Genomic DNA, 17,538 nt, shown 5'->3' with positions numbered 1-17,538 from the left:
TAATTATCATAACTTTCAAGTTTATACTTCTATAAGAGATTTCTTGTAGCAATGAGACAGGTTTTTTGCACTATTCTTCTTTTGTATTCTGTGCGTAGTTATATTATTTTTTATATGATCAAGGAAACTGTCGTAGTCAATTCCTGGTGAATTCGCCAAGAATATTTCACTTATGCCCCGCCAGCATATACCATTCGTGCTGGATCCACCATATCATTATCATACATTAAAAAACAAAGTACCGCATTTTGTTTATATAAATAACAATTGTTTGTATGAATCATATATAATGATTCATTTAAAAAATTGATAATTCACACTATATAGAGGTGAACACCTGTTGTTATTTTGATAAATATAAAAATGAACAGTTATGTGTGGTTAATATGTTTATTGTGTCTTCATGTAAGTATTCATATATTTTTTTAATATAATTAGTATGGAGAATTAGCTGACAGTCCACCTGATGGAAAGTAGTAGCCGTTACTACGAACCGTGCTGCGTGGAATTGGATTGACGAGGCATATGCCAACGGTGGATCCCATGTTGTTGTAGACAGAGAATGAGATGAGAATCATCGTATATGAACATGAACAGCATCTTGATGGACATCACGTCATCATGATGGTGATATTCATTCGATGTGGTATCAAAGGACTAAGTTATGACTCTATATCCTGTATTATGTAGTAAAGTAGAACTTATATTATATAGGTCATAAAGTTACATATCTTCATACTGATTTATGTATCTCTAATTAGATTATAGTATCTCAGAATTTATATAATTCTTCTTTCTTTTCCAAGATTTTTTATTTTAAAGAGCACATTCATTCTCGCGGTCTGACATGAAAATCAATATTTTGCTCCTTGAATAATTTTCCACACAGCGCTAAGAGTCAATACAAAAGTATTGTGGCACAATATGTATGTTTACCCACATTCTATTGTATTAGTTTAAATGTATAATAACCTACTTGTATTATACAACATACAGATAAAGAGTGTTATGACTTAGTTTAGTTCTATTTGCTATACCGAATTACACCTTAACTTTTAGACACTAAAGATCTAAATTTGACAATTACCGATTTATTCTTCGGTGATAGAAGAATGAAGATAATTGTAGTATCGACCTCTTTGATATTGTAATCAAATTTACTAAACGAAATATGTAAGGTAAAGGGCCATATTATGGAACATTGTACTAGTTTATGAAACATGTGATAAAAATCTGAATTACAAATAATTTCTAACGTATTCAGTATTTATAATATTATCTTTATGATCTTTAATAACCTATTTATTGATTAAATTAATTTATTTTGGTAAACACCTTAAAATGTATAGAAAAAAAAAATAGTGAAATGCACGTGTCAGGTTGCATGAAAAAAGACTGTCTTTTAGAGTTAGAGAATGACAGGTGTCATCACAATTGTTTTAACAATTTGAAATATTTGTCAATGATTTAAAAATACTTGAAACATGTTAATCAAAAGTTTGACTTATAATCTATTGATTGATATTGAATTTAAAGTACTTTAATAAGGTATTTATTTTTTATTTAGGTGTTTCATAATTGCCGCAAAAATTTCTAAACAGACCGTATTTATGGAACAGTATATTCAGTGTTCCACATCCCCCTCACATTCGATTTTCTAAGTTGTCCGTAATTATGAAACAGCAATAAGTGGACAATATTTAGTTAATTTCGTGTTAATAATTGTTAATTAATTATAACAAAGCAATTTACGTTAGAACAGTTTATATTTATAAAAATTTGCATTTAGATAAGTACATAGATTGTAAATTTCCATGAAAATAAAAAACTAACCTCAAAAATGAATAAGCTGGATGATAAATATTGTTTTATGTTAATTAAAACATATACTTAAGTGGAAAACCTGCCTGAAAAAATTAATAACACTTTATTTTATTCAAAATTTTTACGAAGCACCTACATATCACATTTTTATAGATGTTTTTAAATTAATAATTTTTATAGGTAGATACATTTTTTTTATTGAATTTGATATCTTTATTCTATAGACTTGTTTTATATTGTTATTATTAATTTTGATTGTTTGGAATAATTTTTAAAATGTGATATTGGTTGGTTTTCATGAAATAAATAAACTAACTGTCAAAGAATTGACGTTGGTAAATTTTAATTTTTAGAGAAAGAACAGAACAGTAAGAAAATAATTTGATTAATAATCAAGTCGAATGATAAAACTAATGATTACATGACACTTAACAATGATTGTCATTCTTCTAATAAATATTCTCCTCTGATAAATACCAGTACCCAGTCTCAACAAAGCGGCCATTCCTGAGGTAATTACTGTATGAAATTATAGTATAAAATGAACCTTTAGATATGGTTACTGAATCTCCTTCAGGTATTAATGAAAGTAGTAATTTAAATTGACTAAATTTAACTAATATTTTGTTAATATAAATTTAATATTGTGCGTAATGTTGGTGATGAATTAATATTTGAGTTGAATTTGAAGTCAAGAAAAAATGGATTAAAGTTGAGTCATCAGGTAAACTCAAACTACCTTCTGCTGGCATATCTGATCAATGGATGCAATATGACTCAAAAAAAGAAACTGATCGTAAAACTAAAGAAGAAAAGCTACATAAAAGAAAACAATTATTAAATGAGAAAAAAGTGATAGCTGATGAACGGAAAAAGCTACTAGAGAACGCATTACTACAAAGGATCAAAGAAGAAATGAAATAGTTGAATTTTTGGTTTAATTTAATGTATATTTGGTTTTTATATCTTGTTTATTAATCCTAAGATTTGAAACTGTTCTTGTCATATTTACTTTGTAAGTGAATATTTATTTATTGCTTGTTTATTCGTATAATTTTTAAATCTAACTGTATTAATAATTAATAATAAAACTTTTGATACTATGAATAAATAAATTAGTGACTGAAAAATGTTTTTAATGTGAGTACTTCAGTTCATTTTGAGTTCCATAATTTGGGACATTCCCGATGGAACACCCGTACGTGTTGCTTTAGACTGTTTCATAAATACGGCCGTATGTACTTGTCTGTTATTTTATTCAATTTATTACCATTTTCAACTAAAACTCACTTGATAATAATTATTATCACTTCAGTAGATATCAGGCAAACTATTAACTTAGTAAAATTCAATGTTTCAACTCTATTTTTTTTTAAAACAATGTAAAATATTCAACTCCTACTCAAAAGGTGTCTCATAATATGGCCCTTTACCTTATGTATGCAGTCAGATGTATCGACAGCTATAGCTCTCACAAATATTGCCATATTGCGGAGTAGAATTAATCATCAAATAGAAGACGATCCTACGGCTGGTTCTCGGATTTACTTGTTTTTTATGGGTATTTCTATAATTCATCACTATATCATAGTCGGAAATATAAATTGATCCAGAAGTCTATTATATCGACTAGATGAACCCCATGAACACTATGTCTGGTATATAATCAGAGTAATAAACCATCACATTTTAGAAGAAACTAGCAAACGTTGCTTTGCCAGAAAAATTAAAATCGCTATTAAAAAATAGGGGTGAGTGAGTGAAGGGTCAAAATATTGGGGTTTTTATAATTTGGCATTTGAAATACATACATACATACATACAGACAAAATTAAAAATAATGTTAGGGTTGGACAATAGATAGATAGATAATAATAAAATAGTATAGTATACGTTTCGCAGATCTGCTGAATATTCATATAAAATGTCATAATAATCGGTCAAGCCATTTCGGTGGAGTATGGTAACCAACATTGTGACACGAGAATTTTATATATAAGATGAATTAAGAAAACGTTATGTTAAAAATTGTCGTTTTAACACAGGTATTGACGTCAGTAGAATCAGCGAGAAAAGGCAAACGGATTTATAGGAAACCAGCGCATGAGAATAAAAGGAAATATTTTAAAAAGGTTCCACTAGCTAGACCTGTCAAAGGCTTAGCGGTTGCACCCAGTAGACCAGAAGCAGAGGTTGTGCCAAGAACACATAACAGATACGCAGAGTTGTTACCGACTGTAGATAAATCTACGGACAAAGCAGCTCAATTGCAAAGTGAAGCTTTAATAGATTTAGTTGCAATAGAGCAGAGTATCACCAATAATAAACATACGTTGCCAGTAACGAAATACGAATTGCCAGTAATGCAAGCACTACCGGTATTGAGTGGGTTGCCAATAATAACGAGCTTGCCAGAAGTGAATATACGGCCACTACCAATACCGAATAATGTTAAACCAAATATCGAAAAATTAAGTGGTACTAATTTATCTCATTTAAATGGACACGAGGTAATGCTGTTTGAAGTTTATTATTATTACCAGCTGATTCCACGACTTCGTCCGCGTGGAATTTAACTTTATTTTTCTAAAATAAAAGTAGCCTAAGTTACTCCTTATTACATCAGCTACCTGTCAATAAAAGCCCCGTTTAAATAGGTCCAGCCATTTCAGAGATTAGCCCGAACAAACAGACCGACAGACAGACAGACATATATTGTAAAAAGTGTTTTTTTGGTATATGTACCGTATTTATATTTATATGCATGTAGTAAAAAACGGTTATTTTAATATTACAAACAGACAAATCAATTTTATTTATATGTATAGATTATAGCCTTTATTCAAATAAACTTTACCTAATTACACTTTTTTTTTTAAAACTTAATAACAAACTAAGTTATTGTAGTAATTGCATCTTATTTATTTTCTGCAGATCTGCAGAGCTGCCAATCGGCAAAGATCTCCTCCAATTATTTCTATTTTTTTCATTTTCTATTTTTAAAAGAGCAACACACAAGTTTCTTGCTTATTCTTCTTGCAGATTCATCATCTGCATTCCGAATAAGCAGTAGAATAAAGAAAATTTGACTATTCAAAAGTGCTTATATTAAGTTTATTTGAATAAAGATTATTTTCTATTTCTGTTTCTATTGTCGTCTCTCTTGTTCACTCTGTCTCATATTACTCCTACCACATCTCTGATATCATCATCCCATCTTGTGTGTGGTCTGCCTTTTTTTCTTTTACCCTTTCTTGAATACAATGTTGTCAGAGTCTAAAATATAAATTGATTGGTATTATATCACAATATTTCTATGCTATTGTGATCAGTCATATTACATTATTAATTTCTAATTAAATATAAATATTCTTTATTGCACTTAAATACATTTATAAGTAAATTAATTACAGCTAATGTTAACAAAGGAGGACTTATCTCTAAAAGAGATCTCTTCCAGTCAACCCAATAGAGCGTGGCATAGGAAGTGTTGAGTGGGTTAAAATGTGCAAATTATATTTTTTATGAAAATATAATTTGCACATTTTAACCCATTTAATTAATATAATTAATTTTCAGGTTAAATATGAAATAATCGATGTAAACCAACTCAGAAATAATCCAATACTGCACAAGTGGTTAAGATTTGAAGAAGTCAAAAGGAAGCTGTTCCATTAATCTTTTAGTGTTCCGCCCCGGGTTCGTCTGAATCCCAATAATTTTGTAAGTTTTGTATATATATTAATATAATTCGAACTGGGTGGTATAGTAGTTTAGCACACCGCCCTCTTACCGATGGTTGTGGTTTCGATTCCTTGCGCGGTACAAATTTTTGTATTCATGAGTATGATTGCTTGTATCGGTCTAAGTGTTTTCTATGTATATCACGTATATATTTACAATAAAAAAGAATTTAAGTCTATCTGATGTCTAGAATCCATAACACAGCCTCTGCTTAGCTTGAGACTAGATGGCTCTGTGTAAATTGCATAGTGATGTTAGTATTACTATTATATGTGTTAATTTAATATTTTATATATTACTCCAATACAATGTACTTTACAAACAGCGAAATAATAAAATTCTCACATAACAACAAAGCTATCTATTTTAATCAGTTTCAAAGAAGAATGTTAGCAACAACGTTAGGTAATTTAGACCTAGTTCTCCGAACAAATTATTGATACTCTTCAATATAAATACATTATCATAATTATATTGAACTTGATAAGGCTGAAGATTATATCTTGTGCTCCGCTCTCATCTCATCTAATCACGTATTGTTATTACTAAATATATTATCAATTATTATAAAAGACATTTTGTTATATCTTGACATTATTATTTTGTTTAAATTGTAATTATGAACTCATACTCCTGTTTGTCGCTGGCAGTTATATTACAGGTAAATTTCATATTAAAAACCAATTACTTTGTATTTATATAGTATTTATTAAATAAAATAAATATTTATCGACATATATTTGTTAGGGTTAAAGAAATATTATTAGGTACATAATCTTATACCGGGATATTTTACAATAAATAAACTATAAATATTTTCGTTAAAGATGTAATTGTTAGAGGCATGGTCAATTGTCGACATTGTGACTATCGCAATATTTTACTTTGCCTATGAATTTGAAGATAAATCTTAGAATTACTGGAATTTTCTATAGCTAGAAAGTTAATAAAATTTTAGGTTATAAATATGTTGATTCAGCCGGTCTTAATATTTCTTTTGACCAGAGTCCGGATTTCTCTCAGGGATCGTTTTATACTTCATATTCATCATCACCTATAGGATATCCTAATGTAATAAAGCTTCTATTAATACGTAATGTATTTTTTTAAACTTTTATTTCAGTTTGCCTCTGCTCAAGTTCTGTCGTACGATGGCTCACAGCTCATCTCTTCACCAGCTTTTCAGAATTTCAACGGGAATCGTCAAAATTTAAACAGCATTTCAAATGCTAACAACATTGGCTTGGCAACGAATAATATACTGCCAATGGCCAATATAAATGCTGCAAATAATATAATAAACGCCAACCAATTGACAAACATGCCAATAGGAAACAACTTTGCCAATGCCAATTCAGATGTATTCAGAAATAATTTACTTACCAATAATTTTGGTAACAATTTGGAGGTTAGAAATTTATTCAATAATAATTTAGCAAATTCAGTTGCTAATTCAAATTTAGCAAACGCTGTTGCTAATGCAAATTTAGTAAATGCTAATGTGGCTAATATTAATTTAGCAAATGGATACAATATTAATAGTGGTAAATTTGAACCAGTTAATAATCCAACCTTTGCACAATTGGTGGCGGCACATAATTCTGGCGTCCAACTTTTAGCAGACGGTTTACAGGTCGGTGGAGCTCTTCTAATAAGAGGGCAGTATCCCATACAAGGTACTGTAGGAGTGAATGGGAATTTAGAAAGCAGAGGAATGGCATCCGTTTTATGTAATACATAACTATATATTATATAAACATAGAATCATGTACTTAATATAATTATTTATTTATTTATTGTTATTTAAATAAATTAAGTTGTAATATTTATACCTTTTTTATTTATTGATTCCATCGTGTATATTTGTAGAAAGTCATCTAAAGGGTACAAATGATCAATTAACTACTACAAATGATGTACTATGCAGCTGCATATATGATTAAATTAATTGATGACATAATTTGACAGCTTCGGTGGTTCGGTTTAGAATACCGCCTTATTTCCGATGGTCGCGGGTTCGATTCCTCGCACGGCACAAACATTTTGTATTTATGAGTATGATTGTTAGTATCGGTCTGGATGTTTTCTATGTATAATATGTATGTATGTACGAAAGAAAAAATAAAATATCTATGCATTTGTATCAGTTATCTAGTACCCATAACACAAGCTTTAGCTAGCTTAACTTGGGTCTAGATGGCGCTGTGTGAATTGTCCTGAGATTATTAGATATTATTATTAGATAATAAAATTGTAGGAACTGAAAATTTTCATAAAATTATGTATTGTGCTATGTGTGAGATGTTTCTCCTAACATTTTTTAGCCTATATTTAATTTTCGTTGACCCATTATTAACGTGAACATTACAACATTAACACAAACAGACATACAATTTCACCTCACATAATAACTTTTATAAGTATGAGTCGTCATAGCCGAGTTAAAAATTTATGAGGTTCAAAAAAAATAAAAGAGTTTCAATAGAAAAACTGACGATGTATTAATATATTTATAGTAACTTAGATGATAAACAAACGCGAGGAAAAAATATTAAAAACTACTAAAACAACGACAATAAAAAAAACCACAACTGTTACAATTAATAGAATGACATGTATAACAATTTTTCTAACTTCTAACTACCAAATGCAAACCGAAAGATCGTATATTCAAATCTGATAACACAACCAAATTTTGCAGTTCCATTTCTAACTTTGGAGATAGATACACTTGATAGAAATGACATATTGTAACTTACAACTAAACTAATTCGAGGAACGACGGGATGCTCGTCCCATGTCACGTTGGATTCAAAGATATCAAGCAAAATGTCTCAAAGGAGGACACAGGTCTATCGATATTATTATCACAAAAATTTGCATCTCGTAATATTCTTACATTTGTAAAAAACATCATACAGTTATGTTTTTTTTTTTAATTTATTTAGGTCAACAAACAGTTACACATTATATATATGACTTATGGCTATTTACTAATAAATTTTAACAAATGTGTCACCCACTACGTTAACCACTGATTACTATAATTATACAATACTGCCTACTAAGGCATGTTACAGAGATTATGTTACTTATTAATTAACTACCACTACCAACTCTTAACAAAACTTTTTTATATTAACAATACAAAGAAAACTAAAAATTTTATGATGAATACACTGTAGACTACAATATTACAAATAATTATTATGTTAGTTACGAAAGATGATATTTACGCCATGTTTAAAACTATATTATAATTAAAACTATACACATACGTGTAACTGGTAATTAACAAGTGGATCTTAATACTTCTCCTGATTCAGAACGCAATAGTTTAGTAAGTACCTACTTATTTACAATTACAAACACGAATTAAAGTTATATAAGCTTTTTATGTGGGCATCTGCAACAAATGTTAATATTGAGTTATTATAAGTGGGAAATATTCCAAGAGATATGGAAAAATAGAGAAAAATTCTTTATTGGCAACTCCGTCAGTCGATCATATAAATATAAATATCATATAAATATGAAAGTTTGTGAGTATTGATGGATGTTTGCTACCCTTTCACGCAAAAACTACTAAACGGATTGTGATGAAATTTAAAAGTAGTATAGCTTATACAGCAGGATAACATATAGGCTATAATTAAAAAGATATCATGTAAATTGGGCGAAATATAATGATAAATGTAATTTAGGTGTGATGCAGACGAAGTTGCGCGGGTCAGCTAGTATATCATATAAAAATAAATTAAATTACACTTACTGCAGTATACCGTGGTGTTGCTCGCGTGAATTTTTATAAAAAGTATCTTAGTCGTTAATTTATACATAGAAATAACATTGGAGTGTTTGTTTGTAACATTGAAATAAACGTTTTTTTACTACATGCATATGAATGAATTCGGTACATATACCAAAATAACATTTTTTACAATTTTTGTCTGTCGGTCTGTTTGTTCCGGCTAATCTCTGAAATGGCTGGACGGGTTTTTACAGGACTTTTTTGGCAGGATTTAATAAGGACTTGGGCTACTTTTATTTTAGAAAAATACAGAAAATACATAACGGATTTCTGTGAGTACTATATATATATAGTAATAAATTTAAAAGAGCAACACACAAGTTTCTTGCTTATTCTTCTTGTGATGAATCTGCATTCCGAATAAGCGGTAGAATCAAAAAACTTGACTATTCAAAAGTGCTTATATTAAGTTTATTTGAATAAAGACTATTTCTATTATCTATAAGTAATGTAAATGACAGTGATTTTTTTAAAACAGTAATCACGTATTTTTGCGCTTCGGTAGAAGGGGGTAGAAAGTGAAATTAGAAAATCACTGAAAATCAGTGCTGCAGTGACTCGCTGCGGCACCAGCTGAGTGGAGATCCTTTTAGCTCATAGCACGATATTAGATTTTAAGGTTTATTATATTTTTACTATGTTATGCTTTGCTGAATAAAAGATGATTATTATTATGTATTATTGAATTACAGGATAAAAGATTTTGTCTGGTTGATTTCTATATATTTCTATAAGTTGTCTAGTACCCATAACATAAGCTTTGCTTGGGACTAGACGGCGCTGTGTGAATTGTCCAGGGTCATGAAGATGAAGTTTCGGGCAACAATTACTTAATAAAGAATCAAATCCAACATAGCAATTAATAATTATTTATTAGAATGAACAATTAAATTAATATATATACATAGATAATTTCTTTAACTCTGATTTCCTGAAGTTAAACATTCACAATTATTGGCAACAGAGACGGAGCCTCCAACCGGTACGTATCCTTCAAACGTTACGTATCCAATAACAGGCATATTGCCTGATAACCCAGTTGTACCGCTGACAGGAATCTCACCAGTAACAGATATTTCCCCAAGAGCATTCTGGGTTATGCCTGATACACCTGATATACCAGAAATATCTTTCGCTATGTTATTTATTGGTACGTTATTAACTACATTATGACCTATATTGTTTGTAGCTAAATTATTTGTTATCAAGTTACTTGATGCTAAACTATTTACAGCTAAATTGTTTGATAAAATATTGTTGGATGCTAAATTATTACCCAAGTTATTAACTGCAAAGTTAGATGTTGCTAAGTTATTTGCACCAAAATTGTTTGTTGCTAAATTATTTCCAACGATATTATTAGCAACTAAACTGTTAGCTGCTAGATTTCCAGCAATGTTGCTACTGGCTAAACTATTGGCAACTAAGTTATTATTAGCTAAACTACTTGAAGCTACAGCATTAGCATTAGCTTCTACATTATTTCCTATGAAATTATTTGGTAAAAGATTATTACCGACTAAATTGTTACCTATTACGTTGTTTCCAATTAGATTATTTCCTGCAAATTTATCTGCAGCTAAATTGTTAGCAACTAAATTATTGCCTATATTATTAGCCAAGCTATTTGCCAAATTATTAGTTCCTAAGTTGTTTCCCAGTACTAAATTATTTCCGAATCCAGAGACTTGTCCAAACGCATTCTGTAACAAAAATAAAAAAAGTGTAAGTAAAGTAAATATTATTATGAGGATAGTATACTCCAGAACTATTGTTTTGAGAAATTCTTACAATGTTTGAAAGGTAACACTATTGGTAATTTATTCTTGAGCACACAAAATTGTATATAGCGGAATTAATACCTGTAAACAATATATAAAATGTATAAAAACTACTATTAAGAAAACTAGCCTAGCATAAACGAGCCTAACATAAATACTGTTAGCATTTTCATCTGCTTATCTGTACACTAGTGCGATTTAATCTCAAACGGCTGCATCGATTTAAATAAATTTCACGAATGTATTGTTGTAAGCTTTGCTTAAAATTTTGTGTTTGTTATTTTTACAAACAAAACAATTAGAAACTATTATTATTGTGATCACCACGGGAATGAAGTCGCGACCTCAGCTAATGGGTGAATAGTGTAGTATGGATATAACTTACTTGCATGAAACAGGCAGAGAAGACGAGTATAGTATACGAAAACATGACTTTATCGTGTTTTTTTAATGTGATATAAGTAATACTATAACAGCTATATTTATATAATAATTATCAAATATTACTTCAATAATTATAAGATAAAACAATCACATACAATCATGATTTTGTGTAATATTCTAAGAATTTTGTTAAGGAAATGTTATTTTATAAAAGAGTCGCTTACATAAGATGTTAAATTTTGCAATTTCTTTATTATCTTTGCATATAATGAAGGCGTCGGTAGTCAAGCGGTTTAGCACATTGCTTTACTTCCGATGGTCGCGGGTTCGATTCCTCGCACGGTGCAAACATTTGTATTCATGAGCATGATTGTTTCTATCGGTCGGGGTGTTTTCAAAGTGTAATGTGTTTATTTACAAAAAAAATGTATCCATGTATTTATATCAGTTGTCTAGTACCCATAACACAAACATTGACTGACTGACTGAGTTGGAGCATCAACAAGACCATCATTAAAGATCAGATTTCATTCTTCTACTTTTAAATTCTTCTATCTACTGCGATACTGAAAGCGACAGTGTTGCTCTGTGTATAATTGTGCATGGTAGACAAAAAACGCTGAAATCGGTTAAATTATTGTTGAGGGGTTAGGCTGTAAAAAACCTATTTTCCCCTCTCTACAGTGTACTCCCACACTACAGTGTGGGAAATGGAGGGAAAAATAGGTTTTTTACAATTTTTCTAGAGATATTATAAAATCAATCGAAATTCCAATTAAGAGTATTTATTATATATATTATTAACTATTTACAAAAAAAAATCAGAGCGATTAATTTAAAAATGGCGGCTGTACAGCATGTTTCTCATGACGTTTTCGCTCTCTCGAATTACAGCAGCTGTTTGGCCACGGCCGGACAAACAGCTGCTGTAATTTTTAAATTATAATAAGCCACTTTTTTCTTTTAATTCTACATAGTAACTGCTAGAGAAATACGCAGGTTTTTTTCGATATTTTATTTTTTGGCAAAATAGCGCACTTCCAAAGAGGAAAGTGAAAAATTGAATATCAGATAATTTTTAATAACAAATGAACTATGCGATTAAAAAAACCCTACGTACTTCTATAAAGAATGTATTTTTCAAGATATATTCAAAATTTCATGTAAATCGGTTGAAAATTGTTTGAGTTATGTTTCCGGCCAACATATAAATACAGTTTTTTAAGTTTTGAGTAGTAGATTTCTGCTACTCAAAGTTTCAAACGCGTTTATCTCAAAACTGTATTTATTAAGTTGGCATGGCATGGCATGGTCATGAATAATTTTTAAGTACCTTTAATCTGTGATACCTGCAGAATTAGCCTTTCAGGTTATCATCCTAGTCTTGTTTTGCTTTTCTGCTGGTTCTTGAAGCGAAAAGATTTTTCGAAAATTCTAGAATGGCCTAACCCCTTATTATTATAGTGTTGCGTTGAAATCGATTATATTGAAATATTGCACCGTGCACCACTTGCTCTATCGGTATACGATGGCGGAGCGGAGCGGGTGTTACATCAATAAATAGAAATAATAGAAATAGAAATAGAAATAATCTTTATTCGAATAAACTCAATACAAGCACTTTTGAATAGTCATATTTTGATTCTACCACTCATTCGGAATGCAGATTCATCACAAGAAGATGACCAAGAAACAACATGTTGCCCTTTTTAATAGATGTTTTTTATATAAATAATTACTGTAATTATATCAAGTAAGAGGCATGCGATAATTAACATAGAAATCGCTACGCACTTATTATTAGTGTAATCAGATAATATTGTCAGTGCTATGGATTTAAAGTTTTCTATAAAAACATTATTATCGTTTACGAATTTTTTAATTTTGTAGTAAGCTTTTTGCAAAGGAAGTATTTTATTTCACATTTAAATCTTTTTTCTGGCAGATTTATAACAGACTTTGATATTTTATAGTAAAACCTTATGCAATTGACATAAAACGAATTACTAACTTTAGCCAAACGACATTTAGGTAAAATCGGTTTGCTATTGTTACGTAAGATTTTATTAGTGCAATCACTAACTCTTTTGAAAATGTTCAAAAATTCTTCCTGGCATACATGATATTTTCATAAATATATTGAGAAGCAACGGTGAGGATATTTGATTCCTTAAAGCACTCTAGTAAAGACTCCCTGGAACCCATACTATAAATGGAGCGAATGGCCCTCTTTTAAAGATGATAAGATGAGCATGAGGCCAAGACAGTTAGTCCATCGTGGCAAATTCACCTGGAATTTATAACGATGGTTTCCATGGAATCAACCTGACATGGCAGTTATTAAGAATATTAGTCGACATTACTAATAGTTAAGGAAATAGGTTATGCCTATTTCCTTAACTTTAATAAGACAAAAGTGACAATCCTTTTTTTGTCGTATGGGAAAAAAAACAAAATACTGTCTACCCCTGATGAACTTGTGTGTGAGATTCTTACCCATAAATTGTAATTTGTGTGCATTTACAAAGTATTGTGGGCCCAACTGAAAATCAGTGCTGGACACATAGTTTTCAGCACTATGCTGAGTGGTGGTCTCATTGATTCTGTTTTTTAATGTGTAAATATTTACTATAAAATTATATTTTATTCTATTCTATTATATTCTACACTATTCTGTTCTATACTAATTAACCTTTTCATTGTTTTGAAAAACTTTTCCAACGAGTACGAAGAACAATCTCATGCGTCAACTCATTATTTAGACGTTACAGAATAAACAATAAATAAATAATTAGTACAGGACAATTTCACAAAAGACACAGCGTCATCTAGTCCCACGTTAAGCAGAGCTCGTGTTATGGGTACTAGATAACTGATACAAATACACATATATATTTTTTTCGTAAATACATATATTTTTTTTATAACGCAGGAGAAAATGAGCATGCGGCTCACCTGATGGTAAGTGATTACCGCCGCCCATGAGCACCCGCAATACCAGGAGAATTGCAAGTACGTTGTCGGCCTTTAAAAAAGGAATAAGCTCTTCTCTTGAAGGTTTCAATATCGTATCGGTTCGGAAATACCATTGCTGGGAGGTGACTCCACAATGTGGTTGTGCGTGGCAAAAAGAAAATACATATTATACATAGTAAGTACCCAGGACAATACAATCAATCAAACTCATAAATACAAATGTATGTATCGTGCGAGGAATTGAACCCGCGACTATTGGAAGTAAAGCTGTATGCTAAACCACTAGACTACCGTGGTAGACAATTATTTTAGTGCTTTGGGTTTTTCGTTATTGAAGATGTATTGTTTCCTTAAAATTAAATAACATTGTGGTAGGCAAATGAGTAAATCTAAATATTATTTATACTCAAAGGTGACTGACTGACTGACATAGTGATCTATCAACGCAAAGCCCAAAACACTGGACGGATCGGGCTGAAATTTCGCATGCAGGTAGATGTTATGACGTAGGCATCCGGTAAGAAAGAATTTTGATTATTTCTACCCCCAAGGGGATAAAATGGGGGATGAAAGTTTGTATGAAACTTTGTCAATTTTAAACCGATTGAGCTGAGACTTTGCATGCATAAAGCTACTATGACTATACTAGGCATCCCCTAAGAAAGGATTTTTATAAATTCCACCCCTAAGGAGATGAATTAACGCAAGCGAAGCCCCCGGCAAAAGCTAGTAAATAAGTAATTGTTTTGTGTTTGGTATTTTGAATTTCAAAATTTTACTTATTTACTTCCATATTTTGTTTTGATTTCTCAAGCAATAAAAATTGTACGTTTAAAAGAAAACAAGGGGTTTATTTAATTTCATTCAGCTTTATTTATTATCACAATAAATTTATTATATTAATATATTTTACAATAATTACTTAACATCTAAATACTGAAATATATAAATGAATATATATTTTAGTAGACTACACCAATACCGCCAACCCCCAAACCGAGTCCACCAACGCGGGGACTACCTCCGCCAAGGACACCAAGTCCATTTACACCCACACCGAGTCCATTCAGACCCACACCAAGTCCATTAAGACCGGCATTGAGGCCATAATTCTCACTTATTACACCCACATTTCCAATACTTCCACATCCACAATTTGCAGCGCCAGCTCCTGTAGATGGTAACGAACCATCGAAGGCCACAGCACTTAAGAATGGCAATTGACCGTTGACCAGCAAAGCCCCTTCAATTGCGTTATCAGATAAAACAGTAAGACCATTAGGTACTACTGAACCATAACTAGAGATGGGTAACGTACCACCGTTAGAAAGAGATGCAAGATTTATGTATGTGGGTACAGAATTGCTAACTACGCCAGCGTTACCTTTTGCGGCGTTGTTGACTACAATCCCAATGTTACCCAAACCGAGGCTTGCCAAGTCAATTCCATTGTTCACAGCGCCAAGACCAGATCCAGGAATTCCAAGACCACCGTTAACAATGCTGAGGCCCGATAATACACCAAGATCGCCGTTACCTACACTACGGCCTGATCTCACCTTGCCAAGTCCTGGTACCGCGCCAACTCCACTTCCTACGGTGCCAAGTACGCTTCCAGCTACGCCTCCAGCTAAGCCTCCAGCTACGCCTCCTGCTACGCTTCCAACTGTGCTAAGTCCGCCGGATCCAGCAAGTCCGGTAAGTCCACCTAATGCATTGGATCCGATAAGTCCAGTAAGTCCGTTGACCCCGCCACGTGCTCCAGTGGCGCCACCAAGGACACCGCCGGCAGCAGAAGTAGCTGATCCCACTAAACGGCCGATTTGTCCTAACGTCATCTGTAAAATATTAAATTAAACATAATTACCACACTATCATAAAAATATTATACGTGATCTCTACCCGACATACGCCGAAATATCGTGAGATCCAATATGGCCGAAATGGAACAGTAAAAAATACACTAACACTAAAAAAAACATAAAATATGTGTATATATATTATATTTTTTTTTAGACTACTCTAATGCTATTCGCCGTAGTTGGCCTACAAAGCTTCACTGGACGATAGGGGGCGAGTGCAGATGGCACTCCAAACCCACGGAAGGACTTATGGAGCGGCTGAGGGCCAACTCACGCCTGACGGATACGACTTTAGTCTGAGGGCACCACTAGGGGTTCGAACCTCGGCTCAGGCAGGAAATTAATACATTTAACCACATGTAAACAACCACATTTATACATTTAACAACATTTAAGGCCAGCTGCAGCCAACAGCATTAGAGTAGTCCGAAATATATATATATATATATATAAATTACCTGCATAAATAACGCCTGAACACAGAAGAGTGTAGCGACCTTAGCAACCATTGTTATATCTATTCTTAGAATACTACTTCTATTATAATAATTATTTATATGAAACATTAATATATATATAGTATTCTAGGATACTTTATCTCATCTATTGCTATATATCAGTTACAATTTATCTAACACGTAATTGTATTGATAATCATAATTTCATATGAGTCCAATAATATGCTATAATAAATATCTTTTGTAAATATAATGATAATGTGTAATATAAGTATTGTGATATCTTTTTTATCTTCAGATATTAAGAAAAAACATAAAATTGTGACTAGATGAATACTATGTGTTTGTCTGCTTCCGTTTAACACAAATAGCAGACAGACAGGCAGACAGAAATATAAAAATAGTCTATACATATAAATGAAATTGGTGTGTCTGTTTGTAATATTGAAATAACCGTTTTTTACTACATGTATATGAATATAAATACACCAAAATAATATTTTTTACAATTTCTGTCTGTTTGTCTGTTCCTTCCGGCTAATCTCTGAAATGTGCAGACAAATTTTGACGGGATTTTTATTGACAGGTAGATGATGGGGAGTTCAAGTCCAAGTTCCTGGAGAAATCCAACCCCAGATTCTTCAAGACTATGGTGAATTCATTTCTTCTGGGTAAGCGAACTACATCGTAGATCTGAC

At 31.5% G+C, this 17,538-nt stretch overlaps 3 protein-coding genes across 3 annotated transcripts; 2 read left to right on the top strand and 1 right to left on the bottom strand.

The window, feature by feature from the left end:
- Nucleotides 1–363: 363 nt before the first annotated feature.
- On the top strand, nucleotides 364–5,502 carry LOC131855238 (uncharacterized). The gene is made up of 3 exons (XM_059206482.1): nucleotides 364–405; nucleotides 3,870–4,334; nucleotides 5,404–5,502. Exons 1-3 carry the CDS (start codon nucleotides 364–366, stop codon nucleotides 5,500–5,502), a joined length of 606 nt encoding a protein of 201 aa, XP_059062465.1.
- A 685-nt stretch (nucleotides 5,503–6,187) lies between these two features.
- Nucleotides 6,188–7,309, top strand: LOC131855236 (putative uncharacterized protein DDB_G0286901). Its single transcript, XM_059206480.1, has 2 exons — nucleotides 6,188–6,229; nucleotides 6,692–7,309. The coding sequence occupies exons 1-2, from the start codon at nucleotides 6,188–6,190 to the stop codon at nucleotides 7,307–7,309; spliced, it is 660 nt and encodes a 219-aa protein (XP_059062463.1).
- Nucleotides 7,310–10,296: 2,987 nt separating this feature from the next.
- LOC131855235 (uncharacterized PE-PGRS family protein PE_PGRS10-like) lies at nucleotides 10,297–16,891 on the bottom strand. Its single transcript, XM_059206479.1, has 3 exons — nucleotides 16,841–16,891; nucleotides 15,510–16,358; nucleotides 10,297–11,082 (listed from the first exon to the last, which is right to left on the bottom strand). The coding sequence occupies exons 1-3, from the start codon at nucleotides 16,889–16,891 to the stop codon at nucleotides 10,297–10,299; spliced, it is 1,686 nt and encodes a 561-aa protein (XP_059062462.1).
- Between the last annotated feature and the right edge of the window lie 647 nt (nucleotides 16,892–17,538).

Source organism: Achroia grisella, unplaced genomic scaffold, assembly GCF_030625045.1.
Source record: "Achroia grisella isolate CSIRO2021 unplaced genomic scaffold, CSIRO_AGI_Agris_v1 utg1360, whole genome shotgun sequence".
Taxonomy (NCBI): domain Eukaryota; kingdom Metazoa; phylum Arthropoda; class Insecta; order Lepidoptera; family Pyralidae; genus Achroia; species Achroia grisella.
The sequence above is the reverse complement of the archived record's forward strand: the minus strand, read 5'-3'. Positions and strand labels throughout refer to the sequence as shown.

What these genes read in the sequence shown, in the direction of transcription:
- LOC131855238 (XM_059206482.1), top strand. Translation starts at nt 364, where the DNA reads ATGAACAGTTATGTGTGGTTAATATGTTTATTGTGTCTTCAT. An exon ending in TATGTTTATTGTGTCTTCAT is followed by an intron (nt 406 to 3,869) that starts GTAAGTATTCAT and finishes GTTTTAACACAG; the next exon opens with GTATTGACGTCAGTAGAATC. An exon ending in CTCATTTAAATGGACACGAG is followed by an intron (nt 4,335 to 5,403) that starts GTAATGCTGTTT and finishes ATTAATTTTCAG; the next exon opens with GTTAAATATGAAATAATCGA.
- LOC131855236 (XM_059206480.1), top strand. Translation starts at nt 6,188, where the DNA reads ATGAACTCATACTCCTGTTTGTCGCTGGCAGTTATATTACAG. An exon ending in CGCTGGCAGTTATATTACAG is followed by an intron (nt 6,230 to 6,691) that starts GTAAATTTCATA and finishes CTTTTATTTCAG; the next exon opens with TTTGCCTCTGCTCAAGTTCT.
- LOC131855235 (XM_059206479.1), bottom strand. Translation starts at nt 16,891, where the DNA reads ATGGTTGCTAAGGTCGCTACACTCTTCTGTGTTCAGGCGTTATTTATG. An exon ending in TTCAGGCGTTATTTATGCAG is followed by an intron (nt 16,359 to 16,840) that starts GTAATTTATATA and finishes AATATTTTACAG; the next exon opens with ATGACGTTAGGACAAATCGG. An exon ending in TTGGTGGACTCGGTTTGGGG is followed by an intron (nt 11,083 to 15,509) that starts GTTGGCGGTATT and finishes TTTTTGTTACAG; the next exon opens with AATGCGTTTGGACAAGTCTC.